This window comes from Chiroxiphia lanceolata, chromosome 5 (genome assembly GCF_009829145.1).
Source record: "Chiroxiphia lanceolata isolate bChiLan1 chromosome 5, bChiLan1.pri, whole genome shotgun sequence".
Lineage (NCBI taxonomy): Eukaryota > Metazoa > Chordata > Aves > Passeriformes > Pipridae > Chiroxiphia > Chiroxiphia lanceolata.
Genome location: NC_045641.1, coordinates 6,847,404 through 6,870,548, shown reverse-complemented (window position 1 = coordinate 6,870,548; position 23,145 = coordinate 6,847,404). Strand labels below are relative to the sequence as shown.

The window sequence follows — 23,145 nt, the reverse complement described above, 5'->3', positions numbered from 1 at the left end:
AGCAAGGGAATTTCTCCAGGAAGGGTATTGCTCCAAGGGAACACTGTCAGGAGAGCAGGAGTGCTTGGAAAGGAGGAAGGAACTTGCTGACAGGACCTGTGAGGGAGGGTGGGGTGCCCACGATCTGGGATGCAGGAGGTTTTTTTCCAGCAATCATTTGTAATGATAGGGGCAGTGTAAAGGGGCAGTGAGTGATGCCCAATTGCCTCACAGCTCAGAGGGCTACTACACTGATGTTAAGGACATGATCCAAGAGCAGCTGGAGAAAGAAGTAATTGAATTTGGACAAGAAAAATATGACTTCTGCTCCAGACCTTGTGCTAATCTTAATTCACGACCTTATTGTAACTCACAAGCATTTTTGGCTTTTTTGCTGATAAGGCTTCTTGCTGCCTGCCTGTGCTGGAGAAGTGCCCTTGCTCCCCAGGCAACCCCTTCAGATCTCTGGGAAGCAGCCAAGGAGCTCTGCAAGTCCCTCCTCCAGCTCTGCTCATCACCTTTCCCACCTCCGAACTGCCAAAATTTCTTTCATCCACATGCCTTGGTATCTTCCAGTGGAAATCAACCCAGGCAGGGCAAGCTTGTGCCAGCAGCTCTTCAGGTGACTATAAGTGCAATTGCAGGAATAGGAGGGCATTGTTTAGAGAATGGTTTGGGTTGGAAGGGGCCTTAAAGATCATCTGGTTCCAACCCCCTGCCATGGGCAGACAACTTCAACTAGACCAGGTTGCTCCAAGCCCCATCCAACCTGGCCTTGAACACTTCCAGGGAAGTATTGATCTGTGGTGTCACCTCTGTACACCACATCAATCCAACGAGCATTTGGTTTATGACAAGTGGGGTTTTATGTGTTAGAATTTTTATTTCATTTAGTGTTGTCTGTCCTGTGCAAAGACAAAGAATGAATTTTTAAAGTGACCTCTAAAGACTAGGATGGAAAACGTGCCTGAGCATCAGCTTCTGAGGAGTCAGATTTATGTGCTATTTGCCCTCTGTGTAAAGAACTTGCCCAAATGCTGCATTACAAAAGCATTTTATTCTAATACAAAATAGTTGCAGCGAGGCTTAACAGCTGATGGACTTCCAAGAACACCTGACCTACAAAATCAGATTGCTGCAGTTAGTTTAGGTAATCAAAGAAAAGTTATTATGAGAGTTTGTGCATTGCTTCTTGATTATTTTTTCTAGTCTCTCTCTTGATATACTTTTTGGCTGATGCTCTATTAATGAAAGGTTACTAATAATCTTAATATACTCATAATTATTATAGTTAGCTGAAATTAATAGTAATATAAAAAAATCTATGCATGGTTATGTTTTTAAAGTTTCTGACATCCTTTTTTGATGCAAAATAAACCAGTGAATCAGAGCTCACATGGAAGTCATTGGTACAGCTGATGAAGACGTGGATTTTATTTTTATTTTTGAAATAAAAATTAAATTAGGGCAAAACCATGTTTGGTTTTGCACTGTGTTGTTTCTATGGCTCAGAAATTCTGCCCATGAGTGCATGGCTGTGGTTTGCAGGACTGGGGAGCTGTTCAGAGATGACTCTTCTTTATTCCAGGACTTCCTGCTGTAGTTCAGCTCAGTGCTCTGGGATGCTGGGATGGTGTGCAGGGCTGGACACCCTCTCCTGAAGCCTTCCAGCCCTGGGGGAGTTTGGCTTTCCAATCATTACATTCTCCAAAAATCATCAGGAAATGCTAATGAGTCCCAGGAGCTGGTAGGTACTTCCTTAGCACCGTATTTCAGCGCAGTTACCATGGTTTTGGCCAACATTAACATCAATCTCCTTGTTGTGAGCTGAGGCTATTTTTTCTACTTTTAAATCCTAGCAGACACTTCCTGACTCTTTATTACAGCCTTTGCTCACAGATATGGCAATGCCAAACCCATTTTGGAGACAGCTTTGTGCAAACCACCTGCCAGCCTCTCTTCATCTCCTCACTCTGTGACCGTCCTGATTCCAGTCCTTCTCTTGGCTTCCACATTGTTAAGAGCCAAGTGCTCAGGAATCGGCGTAGCAGTGTAATCTCTGGCACAGGAAAAGTGTATAAAAAAAATAGTGAGGCACATAAAATCCAACCCATCAGTCTCCCCCACTCTTTGTTTACTGCTGGGTTTTAAGCAAAGCAATGGGCCTTGGTTTCTTCACCCTGTTTTTGCATACAAGCATGAACTCAGTATTGCTTTCACTCCCACATACCTCTGCTACACATCCCAGTCCTGGGGGCATTAATGAAGATAAACCATTACCCCACCTTTGACAATTTAATTTCTGTAGAATCCCTTTTCCACTGGCCCAAAGGACAGGAACTGGAAAAAGTCCGAAGCTTTCAACTTGCCAACTAAAGGCTGATATTGATGTGGAATTGATGGTTTTGTGGGCTCCAGGTTCGAAACTCCCAAGAAAACTGTGGCAGCTGGAGTCACAAACCAGCTCCTCTTGGCGATTCGGCACTGAGCTCGTGGGCAAACGAAGATGTTGATGAAGCAACTCATCCTCCTCCTCAGAGTGATGACACCATACCGACCCAGGGAGTGTTTTATTGTGCACTCTATTTATTCTGGATGAGGAATCCACGGGGGACAGTGACATATTTAGTCACCTACCAGTGTCACCCCACCCATCAAATGGTACCGACACAAGACTGAAACCAATGCAATAGGCCAAGCTGCCCAGTAAAAGCACCAGTAAGAGATGAGGGCTGCACAATGCTGAGGTGAATCTGTCCAGTTGCTTCAAATGCACTTATTTCTCTTCAAATGAAGCAAATTATTTCTCTCCCAGCCCCTGTGCAAGCAAACAAGAGGCACTGACAAGGCCACTGGGACTGTTGGTGGCACTTTGATCAAATCACTGAGGTTCTAGTGGTTTTAGGCAGTTAAAAATGTCCTGTGATCCTGCTGGGCCTGGGCTAGGGACAGCAGAAGGCTCAGGTCCAGGAAAAGCTGGTCAAATGCCCCAGGCACCCCTAGAGAGATGTGCTTTCAGAAAAACACCTGTATGGAGACAGCCCTTCTCAGGAGCCACCCCTTGGAGGGAGATCTTGTCCTGCTTGGTCTGCAACAGCCACTGCCCCCATTTAAAATGCCAGAAAATGGGTAAAAGCTTTTAAATGTAATCACTCAGCTGTTTAAAACCACTCACAAAGTGGTCCCACATTCATTAAAATGCTTTTCGAAGTGGGAGTTGCAGGTCTGTAGCCCTAGAAGTGCTGTAGTGTGGATGATGCTGGGAACATGACATAGACTGTGGGACAGGGAGCTCCTGAGTCTGCACTGTACACACCACTGGCTTGCAATGCCAGAGCCATGGAAGGGGTTTGTAACACGTAAGCCAAGGAAAAACTTGGAAACTGTTTCTGTTCCTAGGGGTTCAAAGTGAGTAATTTTTAAGCCAATAGACAATGGCCTGTGCCTACAATCCTCTCACACCCCTTTTAGGTCAAGAGCTGAAAAACCTGACAGGCTGGCATTTAGCACTAATTGCATCACATCACAGTACTAATTTCACAAGTGCTTAAAGAATCTACTGTCCCTCCAGTTCATGATGATTCGTCACATAAAAGTCTAGTGAGGTCACTCTTATTTTGTTAGTTGGAAAGAACAGGCACGAATGTGCATTTCACATGCAGCCTTATTCAGTCAATTTAAAAAAGACCAAAGCTCAATATCCATGCAGTGGCCTGGTGGACATCTTTCAGATGTCCTTTTCATCAAGAATTGATTCTCCTCCTCATACATCCCTAAAACCTGAATCCTCTTGGCAGTCCAGTATAAATGTGTGTTTCAGGTACAGAAATCCATCCTTAAGTTGTGAAAAAAAAAAAATCAACTCCAGGTCACTTAAGACTATTGAGAAATTTTGGTTGTTCCTCTCCTCTTGGTAAAAGTGTTTCTCCACCAATCTTCGGACCTTTTTTCTCCTGGAAACATGAATCATGGAGAAAAGAAGTTAAGCATAGATGTCTCCCAAACACTTCTCTGACAGAAGTTGTGGTAGGGCTAAATAATCTGATTAAATATTGACAGACACTCTAGGGACCTTGACATTTTGAATTCTTACAACTTTGTTCAAAAGCAAATTCCCTGGTTAAACGAAACAAAGCTTTGAGAACAGAAAGCAAGAGGAGGAAGTCCCCTAAAACACAGCCTGCAGGTCCCTGCGTGTCCCTGACAAAATGCAGAGCTGCTTGGCTTTGCCAGAAGCTCATAAGGGCAGGGAAGCAAAGCGGGAGACAAGAGTACCAAGGGGAGCAGCCAGAGTGCTGAGGTGCTCAGGAACTGCTGCTCACACTCACCTTTAACATCCCATCTCGCTCCCACTTGTAGAGGCCACAGGTACTGAAAGATGAAGATGGAAGGTGAGGACCACTGTGGTGTGTGTTTGCTGCACAGTATGAGGGAGCACAAAACTCGCCCCACACCCTGCCCACGCTGCCTAGCACAAGGGCTAATGTCTCTGGTTTAGGACATGGTTACGTGACTCACAACGTGTTATTTGTGAATGGACGGTACAAAAGTCCCAGTCACTGTTTCATGAGGCTTCTTTCTTACCTGCAGTGCTTTTTTGGGAGCCTGTCAAGGGAAATAGCTCTGCTTCCACAAGGACATTTGAAAAATCGCTTGATGGCATCATGCCAGCAGTAGTCGTGCTTTTCCTGCACACACGTCTCCAGAGGCTTGAAATAGGTGTAATTACACTGTCAGAGAGGAGAGAGAGAGAGCTGTGAGTGCTTCACCAGTGTGAGACCTGTTCTGTGGGCCAGCAACAGCTGAATGTTCAGAGGGAAGCATCCCTGTCTTCTCCCATCCTGAGGAGCCCACCAGTCAGACCTTTCACAGGATCACAGAATATCCTGAGTTGGAAGGGACCCACAAGGATCATCAAGTCCAACTCTTGGCCCTGCACTGGACCATCCCCAAGAGTCACACCATGTGCCTGAGAATATCATCCAAACACTTCTTGAACTCTGTCAAGCTTGGTGCTGTGACCACTGCCCTGGGGAGCCTGTTCCAGTGCCCAATCACCCTCTGGGGGAAGAACCTTTTTCTAATATCCAACCTAAACCTCCCCTGACACAGCTTCAGGCCATTCCCTCGGGTCCTGTCACTGGTCACTACCCCAGGCTTTGTCACTGCTCCTTTTAATGCCATCCTTCTTTTGCCACCACCCTGTGGCCCTGCTCCCAGCACCTTATGGGGCACACAGTGGCCCTCTGTGCAGCCCCAAACTGATAAAGAAGGCAGCAAAAGGGAAAGTTCAGCAGGGGCTGAAACTCCAGGAATGGGAGACAACAATTCCCTTTCTCTCAGCACACTTTCTCTCAGTGGGAGAGTCACAAAGCTCCCCTCCCCTTCCTGATGGCAAAGTCCCTGGAAATGCAGGTAGAGGATTCCCACCCACTGATAATGTTTTCAAGTCGCTTTGCTTATTTTGTTGTGTAATATGGGGAACTGAGTGTCCTGGTATGAAGCACTTCATGGAAGAAACTGAGAAATATTTTCAGGACACCAATGCCCAAGGAACCCACTGCCATAAACACCAAGCTGAGATGTTCAGCACAGCACTTAAGTCTGCCTTGCCATGTCTCAGCCAGTGCTGCTCTCAGCAACAGGCATAAGGAACAAAACTGTCTCCATCTGATCCCTGTGCTGGACCACAGCCAAGAGAGTGACAGATGGGAGTCTGCAGGATATCCAGCATCATTTTATACCATCCATGCTCCACTCCACTGCTGTTACCCTGGCTCCCCTTCCCTCACCGTTTTACACGTCACAACTCGACATTTCACTGCTTTGATGTTCCTCATCTTCTCTTCCAGCTCTTCCTTTTTCACCAGTGGCTGAAAGTATTGCTCCTGCAGTTCAGCCTCAGCCTGGGGGGCACAAAAAGAGGGTTGTGAGGAGACAAAGATGGGAGAAGCCACTCCATAAATGGCCTTAGGGCAAATTATTACCAGGCCTGCTTGAAGTAGATTGCAGTCTGGGAGCAGAGAAACACCAAATCTCTCTTGCTTCAAATAATCCATACTATAAACATGCTACACCAACACTGCAATGAGCCACTCTGAGATGTACGAGTGGGCAGGTTTAACAACAGCATAAAGTACAGAAATAAGGACATGCCCATGAGGACAGTGCAGAGAGAGGGCAGGTAGGCAGATGTAATGAATGGAACCGGTTCTTAGCCAAAATATTGCTCCTCAGAAGGCCTTAAAACAACTATGACTTCATACCAATACATGTCCAACACAAGAGTCTGTGGCACTGGAGGTGCTGTATCCCTGGGAACATGCTCAGCAAATACTCCAGTGGGAGACACCCAACCTCTGAGCTCCTCAGGGCAATTACTGGCATTTCACAGGCTCCACGACTGACATGAGTCACACAGGAAGGTGGCAGATGGCTTTATGGGGCCAAGATGTCAAGAAATGAGGGACAAAATAGGCATGTGACTAATTCTGTTTTAAAGCAGAACGATTTCTTTGATCACCACTAATCAGGAAACTTCACTGACTCTTTCAAACACAGGAAAAAAAAACAAACCCTGGTGGCAACTTGGCCTTATTATGGCTATGGCAATAGTGCTGACTTGCAGGCATTGTGCCCTGTGTGCTCAGAGACACCTGACCCTGCTCACTGGGAGGATCTGGTGCCTCTGACATGTTTGTTGCTGAAATCACTATGAGGAGTCCAGTCAGCTCCCTAGTTCTGTGCCCTCAGTCATGGCTGGACTGAGGCCATACCTCTTTCAGGACATCTGTGTACTTGGACTTGGCACTCAGGATTTTCTGGAACTCTTCTGACTCCAGATAGGCCAGCTGCTCACGCCGTTTCTTTTGGGCAGGCTCCAGCTCATCCAGATCTAGGGAGACAAAAAGGCTCAGTCCTACAAAACAAGGTTGTGATTTCTAAGCATGATCTCTGCAGGAGTTTTTGGAGGTCTCAGGTCTCTCAGGCAGATGTTCAGCTCAAACAGCAGCCTTTTGTAGTTCAGGAACATGAAGCCAAGTTCAAATATGGTTTCAAAAAAATAAAAGCATTTTTTTAAACAATGTTGCATCTTCTCTCAAAGCACTGTACCAGGAATTTTCATGTTAATCCCAGGAGAGCAAGCAGTGTTGCCTCGCTGACTGATGGAGAAGCTTTAAAAGGAATTAAGCAATTCATCCAAGATCACACAGTAAATCACCAGCAGGCAAACTGAAGTTCCCACAGAAAATTCAGATACTTTCCAAGGTGGGATTATTTCTTGGTTTTCCTTGGTTATGTCAGCCATGCATTGCAGATGGTCAGGTGCCAGAAGGGAATAGAGGTGAGGACAGGGAGCTACCACAGATTACATCTCACACTCTCTCCACGCGGTCAGAGATTGTTTAGTCTTTGCAACAAACCCCTGAAGTTTCAAACAGACCTAACTTGGCCCCTCTTTAGCACAGCAATTAAGTCCTTAACCCAGCAACTACAGCTCTGTTCAGAAGGACAGAAGCATATTATTTCTGTTCTCAAAGCTAACATTACATACCATTCTCTGCTTCTGCACCCTGTGGCTGAGCAACATTTTTCTCAACTCTTTCGACAATTTCTAGGATACCATCAGCATCAGCCCGTTTCCTCTTGACACTGTTTGGGTCTGTTTTAGCCAGAATCTGTCCTTTTGCTCGCAGTCGATGGATTGCAGCCAGCTGGAAAACAGGAAAGAGCAAGGAAAGTGTTGGTCACCTGTCTGGCTCCCGGGTTCCTACTCCCAGAAGTAGCAGAGGAAGGCTGTCAAAACTGAGGAGACAAAATCCAGCAGTCTGAGCATGGAGCTGGCTGGAGAGAGGCCCAATAAAACTCCCAGCTCTGCTGTACATCTAATTCACCACATCACCCAACATCTCATGACTTCCCAAACCATAAAATCACTCCTCCATGGGTGTTATCAGGCCTGGTATCTCTGTAGCTGTGCTTTACCTGCTTCACAATTTCCAGAGAAATCAAACCACTTGAGATTTCTACACAAATTGACAATAATTTGGAACAAACAGGAAATTGCATACAACTATTCCTTTTCATGTTCCCAGAATGCTAAAACTCCTTCCTTCTTGCTGGAAGACAAAGGTTTTTTTGACAAACTTGTGAGCAGAGTTTTGCCAAGGAAAGATGCAGTCTGTTCTGGCTAGAAACCAAAATTATCCAAACTCATGGCACAACATAGCTAAACCAGTTTAGTTCACTGTTGCTTACCTGGAAAACACCCACAGTACACTACTCTAGCAATGCCAAAGAGCAAACAGGCAGAGTTTAGCACTCCAGGGATTTTCAACACAAATCCCTTGCCTTAAGGGATTGACTAAAGGCAAGATGGTAGCATGGACTTTGGCACTATCAGGAACCACAGGTTTCCTGTGTGCTGGAATATAGGCCAGTGTGATCCCAAAATCATAAGCTTCACTACCATCAGAACTGAGCTGGCCCATATGTGACCAAAGACTCCTCTACTACCACAAACCAAATTTCCCTTAAGCTCTCCTTCTTAATACTTAAAAGATCCAAAGAGCTGGTACCTTTTTGGCTTCAGCCAAGCTGTCCAGCTTTGGTCTTGGAGGAGGTGGAGACCTGTCAAAGAAGAGGATATCTTCTCCTTCTGAGAAGCCAGTGCCCAGCCTGGGCCTCTGAGGAGTGGACATTTTTGCATCTTTGGGAAACTCTGCCCCAGCCACTGGGGAATGGAGGGAAGTCTGTCTGGAGGAGGACGGGACAGCAGGACTGCTGGCTTTACCTGTGCTCTGGAGAAACCTTGTAAGACAAGAACAATTTATTCAATTAGGGACACAAGTCAAAGAGACAGAAAGGTTTAAGAAACAAATAGGAGGAGATGCAGACTGTGATTTTTCACTAATTGGCCTTTTATTGCTAAAAGAAACATACAACAATTTAGGCATTCAGGAGAGGAAAACAAGGCTGGTAAAGAACTCACTGGGTTGCTGAAATCAAGAGTGACTTGAAGAAGCCACCAGAATGAGTGAATGACCAATTGCTTCCAAAACTAAAATCAGAGAGAGAGGCATCAAACAAAGCTGGGACATGGGAAGTGAAAGCACTTGGAAAAATGGGCTTTATTACAGAACAGCTAGTTAAGCAGGAGATTGATGGAAGCTGTCCCAGGAGCCACATAAGTGTTTATGTAGGTCACAATGGAGGTTGAACAGGTTCATAGGGAAAAAAATTCCTTCAGAACTATTGTAATAGACATCACCTTCAGCTTGTAAAGTCCTCGAAATACTCACTCACTGTTGTAGGCTAGAAGAATATATGGGGGAAATATCACCATGATTGCACCTATTATTCTCCTTTGGGTTCTGTTTCGGCTCCTGTTGAGCCTTTTGAGGCTACTTGGCTGCATCAATCCCAGCCTCATCCAGGATGGCTCTTCTGAGGTTCTTCTTAGGTTTGTTAACAACATATGCACAAAGCACTTGGCAAATCTTAAGGTTCAGAAGACCCTTGCAAGCCAGCAATGAACAGAACCAGGACTCCTGATTCCAGTTTCTTACTCTAATCAGCCTCTTCCCATCATGCCTTCCAGCTGCTGGGTACTGTGCTGGAACATTTGGTTCTCCACTGAATACTAGGGTATTTCTATTTAAATGAAGTTTCTATTAAAACACTGTTATACTTAGGGTTACAACAACAGAACCTTTCCTGTTAAAGCCTTACCGCCTCTGAATCTCTTCAGATCGCTTTTTTCTGGCCTCCAGCAATTTCTGTTTCTGTTGCTTGAGCAGTGCTGAAGCAGAGATAGACTGGAAACTGGCCCCTTGCTTCTTTTCAGCATCTGGGAAAAAAACCCCAACAAAACAACAAACCAAAATAAAAAGCCACTAATGTTTGTTCAGAGGGTGTAGAGTGATTTCACGAGTGGGTTTTCCTTTAGGCTAAAGGACAATACCTGCTTTGGTCCAGTGTTTGCAGAGGTTTCGTGCTCCAAAAGTTGGCTGTGCCAGCAGTTCCTTGAATTCCTCAGAACATTGCATGGGTCTCTTTGCTGCACCTGGAGTGGAAGGGGCAGAAATACAACAGACTTGGAGCCAGAAAGGGAAGCAGGCCTGGCTTTAGAGATGTAGAGTCATCTAGGGTGGAAGAAACCCCTGTGGGTCACCTGAGTGAGCATTTCCCAAAGCAAAGCCCACTTCAACATTATATTTAGTTGCCCAAGGCCTTGCCTTCACAAAGCACATCACAAAGACATTTCTACGCTGTCAGCAATTTCATCAGTCAGTTTCTCATCAGCCTTGGCTGTATTACTCCCACTGTTCCCATTTTTGGAATGCCTGAAAGTCCTGAATACTCCACACCTTATCCCTGGAGAATTAAGAGCTGCTGAAAGCTGCTACGGACATACATTATATTGCCTGAAATGGAGGCAACTGATGGAACTGCAAGATGTAAATAAGATGTCTAAGTGGCACCTAGAACACAGTTTAAATAATCTGTCACCTGCTCTCCAGTGAGCATGAAGAGGGTATAATATTAAGTGCTTTACAGAAACAAAACAGAGGCAGAGAAGACCGGTGACATCCCAAAGGCTATGGAAGGAACATGCTTTGAAGATCACAAAAGAAAAGGACTAGAAACAGGGTGGTTTCTCCCCTGCATTGCAGACCAGACTGATTTATACTTGGTATTCCTTGGAAGCTTTCAAGGTTGACAGAAGTAATTTATTTTAATCAAATAAAATAAATCCTCTAGTTCAAAGTTCTTAAAACTTCCAATTCCCATTTATCTGGCAAAGATCTTCTGTCACTGTCCAAAGACAGAACAGGGGACTTAATTCGTGGGCACTGATGAAAAAAGATCCATGGAGCTACACAGTTGCTTAGTTACATTTGCCCTGCAGCTGTGATCTCAGGAGGGAAGAGGGGTTTTGATCAACTGAGAAAGCAGCCAGCAAAGAGCTATCTCTGCAGCAAACTGACTGCCAGGTTCATTCAGTGACTAGCAGGTCCTGGGACACATCTACACGTTAAGCTGGAAATATCTAAAGGGTGAAGAGACTACATGGGGAAGTGGGTACCAATTTTCTGCTTGGTTTCCCGGACAATTGCATCAGCTCCTCTCACGACCAGGTTGGAAAGAGTGGTTTGAATCTTCCTTTTAGGCACTGCAGCTGCTGCACTGGAAAGAGGAAACAAAACCAGAACATCAGAGTTTTCCCATGCTTAGAGCAAGGACAGGAGCCTGAATTCTAGCCCAGTGCTTCAACAAAACTCCAGCCACCCTGAAGTGTCATCTGTCTGTCTTTGAAAGGATGTGGACCTAAATCCAAATTCCAGCACAGTGGTTAGGATCTCCCATTTCTCTCTGTGTTGAAATATGTATTTCCTATGCATTGAGAGAAAACTAAACATAGATCATACCTAAGCTTTGCTCACAGTTAGCTGCAGGGATGGAAAGGAGGTTGGAATTGCTTCATTTCTGTAGAGACACACCAGAGGTATCAGAGGGCAGTGATAAGGGAACAAAAGCTGTGTCCAAGCACAGGGCTTGATCCAGCTGTGACTCATCTTTCCACACCTGTCTTCAGGGGATTTGGATAAAGGACCTGGCCCCTCCATGGGGGATGCATACTGATCTTGGTCACTCCTGTCTCTTTATTAACACACAGTGACACTCTACTATTTCAGCCAAGGAAGAGAGGAGGAAATGCAGAATACACTGTGTCTGGGATTAAATGCACTGAGCCATAACAAAATACAGTTACACTGAAAAATACTCCTCTGGGAGACTCAAATGCTTGGGATCTCATGATAAAACTAATTTCATCTACTGAAACCCAATGCTGCCTGGCTTCATCACAGTATTAATTTAGAGGTAGGAACACTCTTTACCACATCTTAGCAATGACTTAGAATTTTCCTATCAAACAGCAGCTCTGTTACCCCATGGGGCCAGGATTACTTGCAATGTGGGGCACTTATTCCTATTTGGTGAATGCAGTTAAGGCAAAGTGTTCTCTAACTAAATAGACCCCCCTAGAGATAGCTTCAGGCTCCCTTGGGAGGGAAATTCTGTTCAAAAGCAAGACAAATAAGTGGTTTATCTTACACTGAGGCTGCATATGCTGCTGAAGAGACTCCTCCGTAGTAAAACCCATCCTGACACAGTCTCTCCTTCAACGTGGGATTTTTCCGACCGACTCTTTTGGGAATGCGGCCGCCAGAGAAGGTGGACTGCAGATCCGCCCGCTTCGAGCTGAGCTTCTTGTACTGGGTTTGTATGTGGTACTGACAATATTCACAGTCATTCTGGAAAGAAATGGGAGAAGCCTGTTACAGAACACCAGCTACTACAATTTACTTCATTCCTCTCACCCACTAAAGCGTCCTTCCGTGGCTAAACCAAAGGATCTGTAGTACTCCAGCATCATCTGACCACCTAAGCTGACATATGGCCACATTCCAGCAATGATAAACAAAGCTACAATTGCCTATACTAATCACTGGAAACAACCCTGTGCATCTAGGAATTTTAAGGCTACTCCTTGGCTGAAGTCAACTCACACACCTCTTTCCCAGATTCTGTATTCTTGACTCTGAACTATACACAATTTTATGTACTGTATGCATAGCCACCTTCTGGAGTGGGTCTGCAATCACAACCTTGTTTTGCTACAAGTACCTTCTGTATTTGTCTTTCTCACACTCCACACACTTTGAGCTCTTCCCCAGTTCTTCATTCCTTCATTTTTTCTCCTCCTTTTAAGTACCACCCTATTAATTATAACTCTTCTGACTTAGACAGGCTCCCTTTCAGGCATCACAGCATCACCATAGCCATGAAGTGACATAATCCACAAGTCCTTTAAACTAGTACAAGTCAGTACTGTCCTAAGAAAAGGATCCCAATACCTTTTCCTCTCATCTCCAGTGCCCCACATTCAGGTATAATTATTCTGACAGCTTGCAGGCACACTGGACCAGGGAACTCATTGGGTTAAAACTATCCCAAAAAACAGCCATTCCCAAGAAAAATCTCCTGCTGTTTTACCTTGGATGAGTTTTCTAGTCCAGTACACTGAAGCAAAGGAGAGTGAAAGGGTGTGGCAGTCATAGGTCCTTTCACTGCAGCACCTGCCTTAGGGAACTCCCCTGCTGCTGCTCAGTGACAGCACAGAAGCAGCTTCTCTGGGTTTCATTTCTCACTTTCTCCACCCACTTTAGTTAGCCAAGATCCAGAAACAAGCCAAAAAGTCAGAGCATCAGTACAAAATGAGCAGCTAGATTTTCACCAACAGCTTAAGGATGTCCTGACTACTGAGATACAGACCAGGTTCACAATCTGGGCACAAGGATCACCATTCTTCTTCCTGGCTTTGCAGGTGCCCATGTCCAGAGCTTCCCCCATGAGCAGGATCTTCTGGGGATGATCCACAGACAAACACACCTAGAAAGAAATCAGAACATGCCTTGAGGAGGACTGGATGGGCTTCTCTCTGGACAGGACATGGGGGAATGGCTTCAGACTGAAAGAGAGTGGGTTTAGATTGGATATTAGGAGAAATTTCTTTACTGTGAGGGTGGTGAGGCACTGGCACAGATTATCCAGAGAAGTGGTGGATGTTCCATCCCTGGAAGTGTTCAAGGTCAGGTTGGATGGGGCTCTGATTAACCTGGTCTCATGGAAGGTTCCCTGCTGAGAGCAGGGGAGTTGGAACTAGGTGATCTTTAAGGTCCTTTTCAACCCAGGCCATTCCATGATTCCAGATGTTACTGGTTTGGCTCTGGTCTAATTTGGTACCTCTGATATTAACAATGCAGTTTTAAAATGCAGGCCTAGTTTAAGAAAGCCATGTGTCCTATTCAGACTGAGAAAAGGCTCAGTTAAAAAGAAGAAAAGGGAATTTCTCATAAAGAGATTAAAGATATTGGATTTCTATGCTCAGTGCCTCAGGAAACCAAGGACCAGCAAAGGTAGATCTAGTTGTGCTGTAAATGGCCCTGCAGAGCCACTTGGCTCTGATGCCATGATGGCACTCATATCAAGCAGTGGATGGGAGCAAGAGCTGTACTAGAGCTCTCTGTCCCTCTCCATAAGTCTAGGTTCCATCAAAACTGACTCCTGTGCAAGAAGAATGTCTGCTTCACACAACCAAAGATACCAGGAATTGTGTCTGTAGCCAAGAAACACTTTGAGAAGTCAGTTTTAATGTAGTTCTATATGTGAACATTTTAGCTAAGCAGAGCCATTTTTGATAAATGCAGCCCTTCCATGAAATCTGGTGTGCCTTTCTGCTCACCAACAGGACTTTCTACTGCTTATTCATGCTAATTTAAGCAATTATGTAGCTTAATAGACAATTAATGAGATCCTTAATTTTTCTATTTGGAGAATTTAAAATGCAAAACACTACATGATCAACTACTAGACTGAAATTCCCCTTGAAAGAAGTTAGTGGAAACGGTTTCCATTCCAGTGCAATTAATATGGTATTAAAAATATATTAACTTATTAGCAAAATCAAGCCACCTTAAATGTTTTGATACGTACAGAAAGGTAATTAGTCACGTTCTGCATTTATAAATAATCAATTAAACAAGTGAACTACTATGTAACAACTGACATGCACTTACATAATACATTATTTGTTTAATAAATCAAACATTGCTTCTTCTTAGTTCAGATTTTGCAATCACATCTCATGCTTTAATTAGAAGAGAGAAATGAGTTTCTCCACCTTTTTCAGCTTTGAGAGACCTCTAGGCTGAAATAGGTGCTGCACTGAAGTAGCTAAATAAACTGAAATGAAATGAACATACACTCCCCACATTTGTGGAAGAGCCAACTGCTATAGACAGGAGATTAAACACTGGAATAAACTCTGGGTTTAGATGCTTAACAGGACTTCTTGAAGTTCAGTCTTCCAGGAGCAAATACACACCATGCAACTCCCTGAATGCAATTCAAACTGTTGGGCAGACTGATGCAATTTCAAACATGTGTTATAAAGCTAAATCTCAGCCAGATATGAAAAGGTTCAGCTATGGGTTTTTATCTACAGCTGATGGGGAAGTGAAAAATCCTCTCACCTCGTCTGAGCCTTCTTTAGGTTTCATAGGGTTGGCATTGAGCAGCCCAATGACTGTGCCTTGGTCTGTTTTCCAGTGCTCCTTGTGGACTTCACCGAACAGGAAGAGCGAGACACACTGACTGAGATCCTGCAGGTCGTTCAGCCGCCAGATACTGAAGGTTCTACCCTGGAACAGACGTCCCCTTTCCTTTCAGCCCTTGGTACAGGGACACTGACTGCATCCCCTCTTGCTGTTGCTTTAAAAGAGTTATTCTGATTTCCCCCCTCCAAGGTTTTCCTGATTTAGAAAAGCACAATTTGTAAGCCTAGTAAAGGTTAGAGAATCTCCAGCTATGCCATACTGCCAATTCTGGGATTCTTCAAGGCCAAAACAGCACAATATTACTGCTACCACCAATCTTTCTGATATTAAAGCTGGATAGCACACTTGCTTGCTGAATAAAGAGCACTGAACAGACAAAACTGAGGCATATCCAGATCAGTTTCAACAATGACTTTCTATAGGACATGTACACCACATAGGGAAATTATGAGAATGGAATGTGTTGGCACATTTGAAACAAGAGGTTGTTGAGAAAGCCTGAGAGCCACAGTCCCTTTTTCCACACTGGAATTCAACATATAGCAGAGGATGAACATAGTCAAGATGGATGGTTACATGAGCCAATGCTACTGTCTGGGGCAGTTGCACCAGAAAAGTTAAGGACTTACCCTTAGGACTAAAAGCAGCATTACTCCATGAAACCAGACGAGCCAAGATCTTTAATACAGCAGCTTTTCACTAACTACACAGAGTTGGCTGATTAGGTTGAACACCTAATTAGTTTCTCAGGAAAGACTACCAAGCATTTCACTTGAATTGGACAAGAGATACAGCGAAGTTACTTACATTATTTGCACTCTGAGGAGTGACCTTCTTCACTATGACTCCAAATGTTACCCAGTCTATTTCCTCCAGATTTTCTGCAGCAAGTTTGCTCTTCAGCTGGGACAGTCGGATGAGCTTCCTATTGGCCATCTTCCTGTCCATTTCAGCTGAAGACACCCGGGGTTTTCTACATCAAGCGAAAGCATGTAAAGAGAGCACATCCATTGGCATAAATGGACAATAGGAACCATCCAGTGTTCTCCTTAGGAGACTACATCTTGCTGCAAAATGCCTCTGTGCCTTACTTCACCATGAGGTCACTTGAAACAAAAACCCCTTGTTCAGAGCACTGTACAAATATCAGAAAGTTACTGATCAGGCTGTTTTTTGTCTAAATAGCTGCACTGCAAGTCAGCCCAGAGCCTGTACTAACTCCGCTCATTTCAGGAATGACCAAGTATGGCTGACTGAGCTGGGAATCCAGCATGGGTTCTGGTGAGGAGAGACACCGTGAGGATTCAGAGTCCTCTTGTGGCCACACTGAGTATGGGGATGGCAAGTGGCTCCTGAGGGTTCTCCTTGTGGAGCAAAAACCTGCTCAACTGGAGCACAGTTGGGCTTTGCACATGCCCACTGCTCCAGCACTGAGGATATCCCAGGGAAGGCAGAGCTAATGAAATTATAGCTTTTTTGTTAGAAAAGAGTAAAGGTGAAACCAGAAACATGGTACTAAGCCAAAAGTCAATGTTGCCTAATTACTGATCAACCAGCCAGTGCTGTGGCTTTGTGTTACATCCCCTAGTGACAAGTGACTAATCTGACATGGTTAAACCACGTACATTGCTTTTTCTCTCCTATTACTGGAGGGGTTGAGCCCAGACAGAGCTCGGAGCTGCGCTGCTGACCTTAATCTCAGTCCTGAGAAGGTTTCCACAGACACTGGCTGAGCTGTTGCACTGGAGGATGTAGGCACATGAGAAGTCTTCTCTCTGACCACCTTACTGGGTGTGTTCCCTGTGGCAGACTGGAGAGGCTGGAATGCCAGGCTGAGGACTTGCCGTGGAGGAGGAGTCTTGTTCTCTTCAGCAGAAAAAAAAAAAAAGGCATAGCACCCATTAGAAAGAATACAATAATTAACTGTAACAAGCTCTGTGCTGCTGTGATCAGAACACTACTGGTGCACTGAACACTGTTAAACTATCCTGGATACATTCACACCATTGCTGGGAACTAGAAGCTTTGGACAGAAGGCTGGAGTGCTCCAGTGAAAGGCAGACTGAGAATGGTACCTGCTGAGGATACTTTTGATTTCTGGAGTCCTCGCTTGGCTGGTGGCAAAGGATTGCCCAGCTGGGCCGAGAAACATGGTGATTCCTGCACCTTCTGAACTTTCCTTTCCTTTAAGGGTAGACAGGAAGATTTACCTGGCCAAGAAAACAAAAAAACTGAGTTCTCAGGATCTGGATTCAGACTCTAAAAATTGCTCCAAACTCTGTAATTCTTGAATAACAAGTCCAAGGCAGGGTCCCACATGGAAACCCTTCAGCTAAGTTGTCAACATCTGAAATGTAACATGGATGGAAAAGTCCAAATGACTCTTCCCTGTGACAACCTAAAACTTTGGATGTCACTGCAACCTCAAAGATGTGGAAAGCAGAAATATCCCCAAGCTTTGCAATTTTCCCATGTAGTTTCATTACTATAACCAACATGTTATAGCAACAAAACACAGCTGTATTTACCAGGTGTACCAACATCTGCCAATAAAAAAGGACACTTCCAGAAGAGCCTGGAGCACTTAGTCATGAAAGCTGTCCAATGCAGAATTAATCCACGGTGCAGACACCAAAACTGATTTAGTCTCTAGCTGCAGGAAACAACCTGGGTGGTAATACATCAGACCAACATTCCTCCTTGCTGCTCAATGTCCCACTTCAGAATTATTTGGAGTTCTGCCTAAAAATTGCATGTTGGTAAGCCAACAAATCATAAATCCATTTAATTAGTCTCATTACCAGGGGTTTTCTTCTCAGGGCCTGAACTGGACTGTTGCCCAATTGCAGTCTTCTGCAACTGCTCCTGTAACGTCTTCATCTGTTCTTGCAATTTTCTCAGCTCAGCTAGGAAAGAAAGAAGAAAAAGGATAATAATGAAGACAGCAGGAAGCCAGTGCAAAGAGGGATTTATGAGATCCCTGGAAGTTTGGCAGTTTTACTACATCATGGGAACTTAAAACACAAAGACTCAAGTCACAATACAAATTTACTTGATACTACACAGCTCACAGTGAAGGGAAACTTTTCCACATAGCCTGGAGCTGGCTCCTCTCATATAAATATTTTACTTGATTGTGGTATGTTCCTTGCCATGTTGCATAAAACTTTCCTACCAAGCATAAGACAATTTAATGGCTGATGGTTGCACTCCTTAGCATAAAAAAATACTCCCAATATAATCAAATACATGGCTTTCCTGGACACAGGAAAGCTCAGTGGCCAGCTCTGCTTCCACACTGACTGGTATGGCAGAATGTCCTACCAATAAGCCCTGAGGGGGAAGGGACTGCTGTGTTTGTCAAAGATGTCAGGATGACAGCCCTGAAGACTGAAGCAACATTGCTCTTCATCAGACAAGGCACAGGTACACAGGCAATCTTCCCTATCCTGCTTACCAGAACTAGGTTAGTCTCCCTGGCTTACTTAAGTCCTCTGTCTTTATTTTGGGAGAACAGGTTTGGGGAGTTTGGCAATTGAGCACTGAAAATTGGACTGAGAAGCTGTCACAAGAACTTTCTGTATTCCCCCTCTGGGCATCATCCTAAGAAGCAGCAGGCACTGTCTTCTGCCCATTAGCCCTTTAGAGACAATATATCCAACAAAACAGATCACAGATGCTGATCAAACCTTGCAGTTCTTCATTGGTTTTCTCCTTTGCCTGACTGGGAGCTGAACTGGGGGCAGCTTCCTCTAACTCCTCCTCTTCCAGCAGGTCATCTACATCTCCAAACAGTGCAGCCAGGTTCTCCTTCTGCTCATCAATCATGCTGTCCTCAGCACTGACCTCCTCGGTGTAGGACGCATCATCTTCTGCATCAAACAGCTCATCGTATTCATCTGGCTCTCCCCCCTCATCCTCTGGGGCATCCTCCTCCTCAGGAGAATTCCTCTCCTCAGTTGCTTCACTTTCTTCCAGGAGGGAGGCCAACATATCCAAGTCATCATCAGCTAAGGCAAAAATTAAACACAGAGTTATTCCCACCCAGTTAGAGGAAAGCTGCCAAGGAATAAAAGGATCCCAGACACGCTAACTACAAGCTAATGACAACCAAAACTAAATCAGAGCAGTAAGCTGAGAGCAGCATTTTTAAAAACCACTCCAGCTTTGGTTAAAGGAAGACAAAGTAGCTTCCTGCTGTCAGGTCAGGTGAAAATGTGGTTGCAGACACTCATCCTGTGATACAGCCTGGGCAGTCAGCAGAAAACTGAAACTCAACACCAGTTTTTCCTCCTATGCAGCTACTTGTACAGTACTGTTAAAAAGAACTGGAACCTGTAAAGGTGTAGCCAACAGACACCCAGGTGGCTTTTGCCAACAGAAAGGGAAGAGGAAAGGTAGGCAATAAAGTATATTCTCAGATATAGCTAGCTCATGGAAGAACATAGAGAACAAAGAAATATGGACCAAATGGATGAATAACGGGAAAAAGACCATCAAGTACAGAGAGAGCAATGGGACAGACAGAACTGAAATTTTAAGCAAATCAAGAAACTGATCTAGCCTTTGCTGATGAGGAAAGCAGGAAACCAGAGAAGGCTCGGAGCAGCCTCATGAGAAAGGGACAACAAGGAAGGTTCAAAGGCCTCTGCAAATGAAGTCAGTGCAATGTAATGCCTTTTGCTAAAAGGTTTACCAAGTTTTCTGAACACTTCAACTTATTAACTAACATACTGATCAGAAAAGAAGTTTCCTACTGAAAGTAAAGGAGCACTTTCTCCCTTACCGTCCATGATTTCACTGGGATTTCTTCAAGAGTCCCCCAGGGAAAAGTATTCTCTGTTATGGGGAGAACAAAAGTGATACTGTTAAAGCATATACGGCTTATCTAGAAATACATATTGTGTTCAAGATCCTTCTTTGAGGATTTTCAAACCACCAGCTTGGTTTTGTTTACAGCTGCAGATGAGGAGTCCACTAAATTTAAGACCCTCATGCACATGTTCTACATGTAAAGTCCGATGCATGCTGAACTCACTGCAGCATAAGGGCACTACTTTTAGAAAAAAGTCCATGACAGACACAGAATTTAAGAAATGCCAACCACTTTCCCACAGTAATAACCATTTCCACCTCACCAGTCTTGTACCATAACGCAATTAGCATTTAACTAGTTATTAAAATTTTTAACAGTTATTATTCTTAAAAGTGTTATATTCTACATTCCTCACAGCTCCTCCATTCCATGGACAAGTGTCCATAAAAAACCAAATCATCCCAGGAGGACATAAATGGCCGAGGGAGGTTTCGATGAGAAGAGATGGGAAATCCACTTTGTGAGGGTGGACGACTCAGATTCTAACCATGCTTACGGGTCTTCCTGCCGCAGAGACTTTTGTTCTGCCCGTAAAACTCCGTTTTTGATAGATATTCATTTCCAGCAGGGAACAAAACTCCGGGACTCGCACGAACACGGCCAGCGATCCCCGCGGATCCCGCGCCTTTTCCCTCGCGGTTCCTCTCTCCCCGCTCGGCCGCCCCCGCACCCAAAGGAACCCCGACCTCCTCCCGAGCTTCCCCGCGGCTCCCCGACCCCTGACGGTAGGATCCATCCCCCCAGGATCGTTCCCTTTGCCCCCGATCCCCTCACACATCCCCGCTCACCGCCGCGCGCGCTCCTCAGCACCCGCCAAAATTCCAACCCGGCCACGCCCCCCCTCTTGCGCATGCGCGCCCGCGCCATCCCTGGTACTGGCAGAGGCGGCGGCGCCCGGCGCCATCTTGGTTGTGGGCGGGCGGAGGGGAGGGCGAGGGTGCTCCAAGGTGAGGATGAGCTGTGTGGCGTCACACGTGTGACGTCACACGGCGAGTGACGTCAGCTTTATACAGAGTCCATACACTGCCCTTGGCTCTAGGTGAGCCCGCTCAGCCGCAAAGAGCTGCCCGTGTCCGGGCAGAGTGGCCTCAGGGAAGGGTCACAGCAGTCACCATCCTCACCTAGATAACCTAAATAACGTCAGCCCTTGTGTTAAAGTAGTAAATTCAGTTCCCGTTATTGTCATGTGCAGTGGGTAGGATTTTGTAGTCTGGTTCACTATTTCTTTGGTATGACTACAATTCTGTAAAAAATAATATTTTGGAGTATGTACAAACTCATTGCTCTAGTCCCTCACTCCATGCATCACTTAGAAAGAATTCAGAAAGAATATCTTCACTTCAGGAAGAATTTCTTCACTTTAGGATGAATTTCTTCACTGAAAGGGTGGTCAAACATTGGAGTGGGCTGCCCAGGGAGGTGGTGGAGTCACCATTCCTGGAAGCATTCAAGAAACAACTGGATGTGGCACTTATGGTTTAGTCGACAAGGTGGTGTTGAGTCAAAGATTGAACTCAATGATCTTGAAGGATTTTTCTGACCTTAATGTTACTATGAAATCACCCCAAAACTGCCCCCAAACCATACGGATTTGAGCTCAGATCCCAAGGCTTTTGCACTAAATCCACTCTGCAGGATGATGTTCAAAGAGAGCATATCGGTGGTATTCAAAGGCCAGCAGCATCCATGTACTGGGGTAGGAAAGATGAATTAAGGACAGAAATTCCACGGTAGGTGAAGGAATCAAGAAGTTTCAGCAGACAACAGGGAGAGATGCTTCACTGAGCAGCTGAGATGCTCTGCTGAATAGTTGTCATCTGGCATGTGTCACATTAGACTTTCTTGGTTTGAAGTTTACTAACAGACATCACATTCCTAGCCCAGGCATGCTGGGCTAACTCATTCTGAATGCATCTGACTGCGTGATGCTTGTGCAAAGGTGTTCCAGGGGAGCCAGAGCAGTGAGTAAATGACAGGAGCTGGGGAGGAGTTTGTGGGCCAAGGGAGCTCCTCTGTACTGCTGCTTATCTGTGATGGAAAGAGGGAAACACCTTGTGTCCCATCTTGGCATGAGTGTGAACCTGTGGGCAGACATCACGACGCTGCATTTCGTATTTTCTCTTCTCCTGGCTGCTAACTGCCAGTGCGGCCCAGGCTAATCACAGAGCAACACCAAGTCTCCCCACTCTCCATCTAACTGGAGTAATGAAATAATGAGCTTGCCAGCTCCTGTGACTTGGTTTGCAAATCCAGAGATACCTCGCAGCTCAGAAATCTCAGTCTCACCCCACAGAAACATTCTGGCTCCTTCCTAGACTGGATTTTAAATCTGAAATGAAATTAAATGCTTCTGGCTCCTGTTCCAGATCAAGTCAGGGTACTGATCGAGGGACGCGCTGCTACACTAAGAATGTCCTTTGTTCAAACAGTGGACAAGTAGTGTTTCATGAATCTTCAGCAGGTTTGCTGATGACACCAAGCTGTGTGGTGCAGGCGACATGCTGGAGGGACGGGATGCCATCCAGAGGGACCTGGACAGGCTTGAGAGGTGGGACCATGCAAACCTTAAGGACTTAAGGCCAAGTGCAGCGTCTTGCACCTGGGTCAGGGAAATCCCAAGCACAAGTACAGGCTGGGAGGAGAATGGATCGAGAGCATCTGGGAGGAGAAGGACTTGTGGGTGTTGGTGGATGAGAAGCTCAACATAACCTGTCAATGTGTGCTCACAGCCCAGAAAGCTCTACCATGTCCTGGGCTGCATCACAAGTGTGGCCAGCAGGTCGAGGGAAGTGATTCTGCTCCTCCACTCCACTCTTGAGAGACCTCACCTGGAATGCTGTGTCTAACTCTGGGACCTCCAACACAGGAAGGACATGGACCTGCTGGAGTGAGCCCAGAGGAGGCCACAAAGGTAATCAGAGGAGGGGAATACCTCTCCTATGGAGACAGGCTGTTCAGCCTGGAGAAGGCTCTGGGGAGACCTTAGAGCATCTTCCAACACCAAAGGGGCTCCAAGAGAGCTGGAGAGGGACTTTTTATAAGGGCATGGAGTGATAGGACAAAGGGAAATGGCTTTAAGCTGAAAGAGGGCAGGTTTAGATTAGT

At 45.3% G+C, this 23,145-nt stretch overlaps 1 protein-coding gene across 3 annotated transcripts; it reads right to left on the bottom strand.

The window, feature by feature from the left end:
* Positions 1-959: 959 nt before the first annotated feature.
* Positions 960-20,882, bottom strand: MCM10 (minichromosome maintenance 10 replication initiation factor). 3 transcript variants are annotated; one of them, XM_032687250.1, is made up of 20 exons: positions 20,829-20,882; positions 19,951-20,003; positions 18,854-19,174; positions 17,966-18,070; positions 17,240-17,374; positions 16,856-17,030; positions 15,972-16,137; positions 15,081-15,248; positions 13,321-13,437; positions 12,100-12,299; positions 11,069-11,169; positions 9,944-10,045; positions 9,712-9,829; positions 8,559-8,790; positions 7,535-7,694; positions 6,756-6,874; positions 5,772-5,885; positions 4,564-4,709; positions 4,308-4,350; positions 960-3,932 (listed from the first exon to the last, which is right to left on the bottom strand). In XM_032687250.1, the coding sequence occupies exons 2-20, from the start codon at positions 19,955-19,957 to the stop codon at positions 3,849-3,851; spliced, it is 2,613 nt and encodes an 870-aa protein (XP_032543141.1). In that variant the 5' UTR covers positions 19,958-20,003; positions 20,829-20,882; the 3' UTR covers positions 960-3,848. The 3 variants fall into 3 exon arrangements, with proteins under 3 accessions (XP_032543141.1, XP_032543144.1, XP_032543142.1); XM_032687253.1 differs by lacking the exon at positions 20,829-20,882 and adding an exon at positions 20,727-20,746; XM_032687251.1 differs by lacking the exon at positions 20,829-20,882 and adding an exon at positions 20,537-20,711.
* Between the last annotated feature and the right edge of the window lie 2,263 nt (positions 20,883-23,145).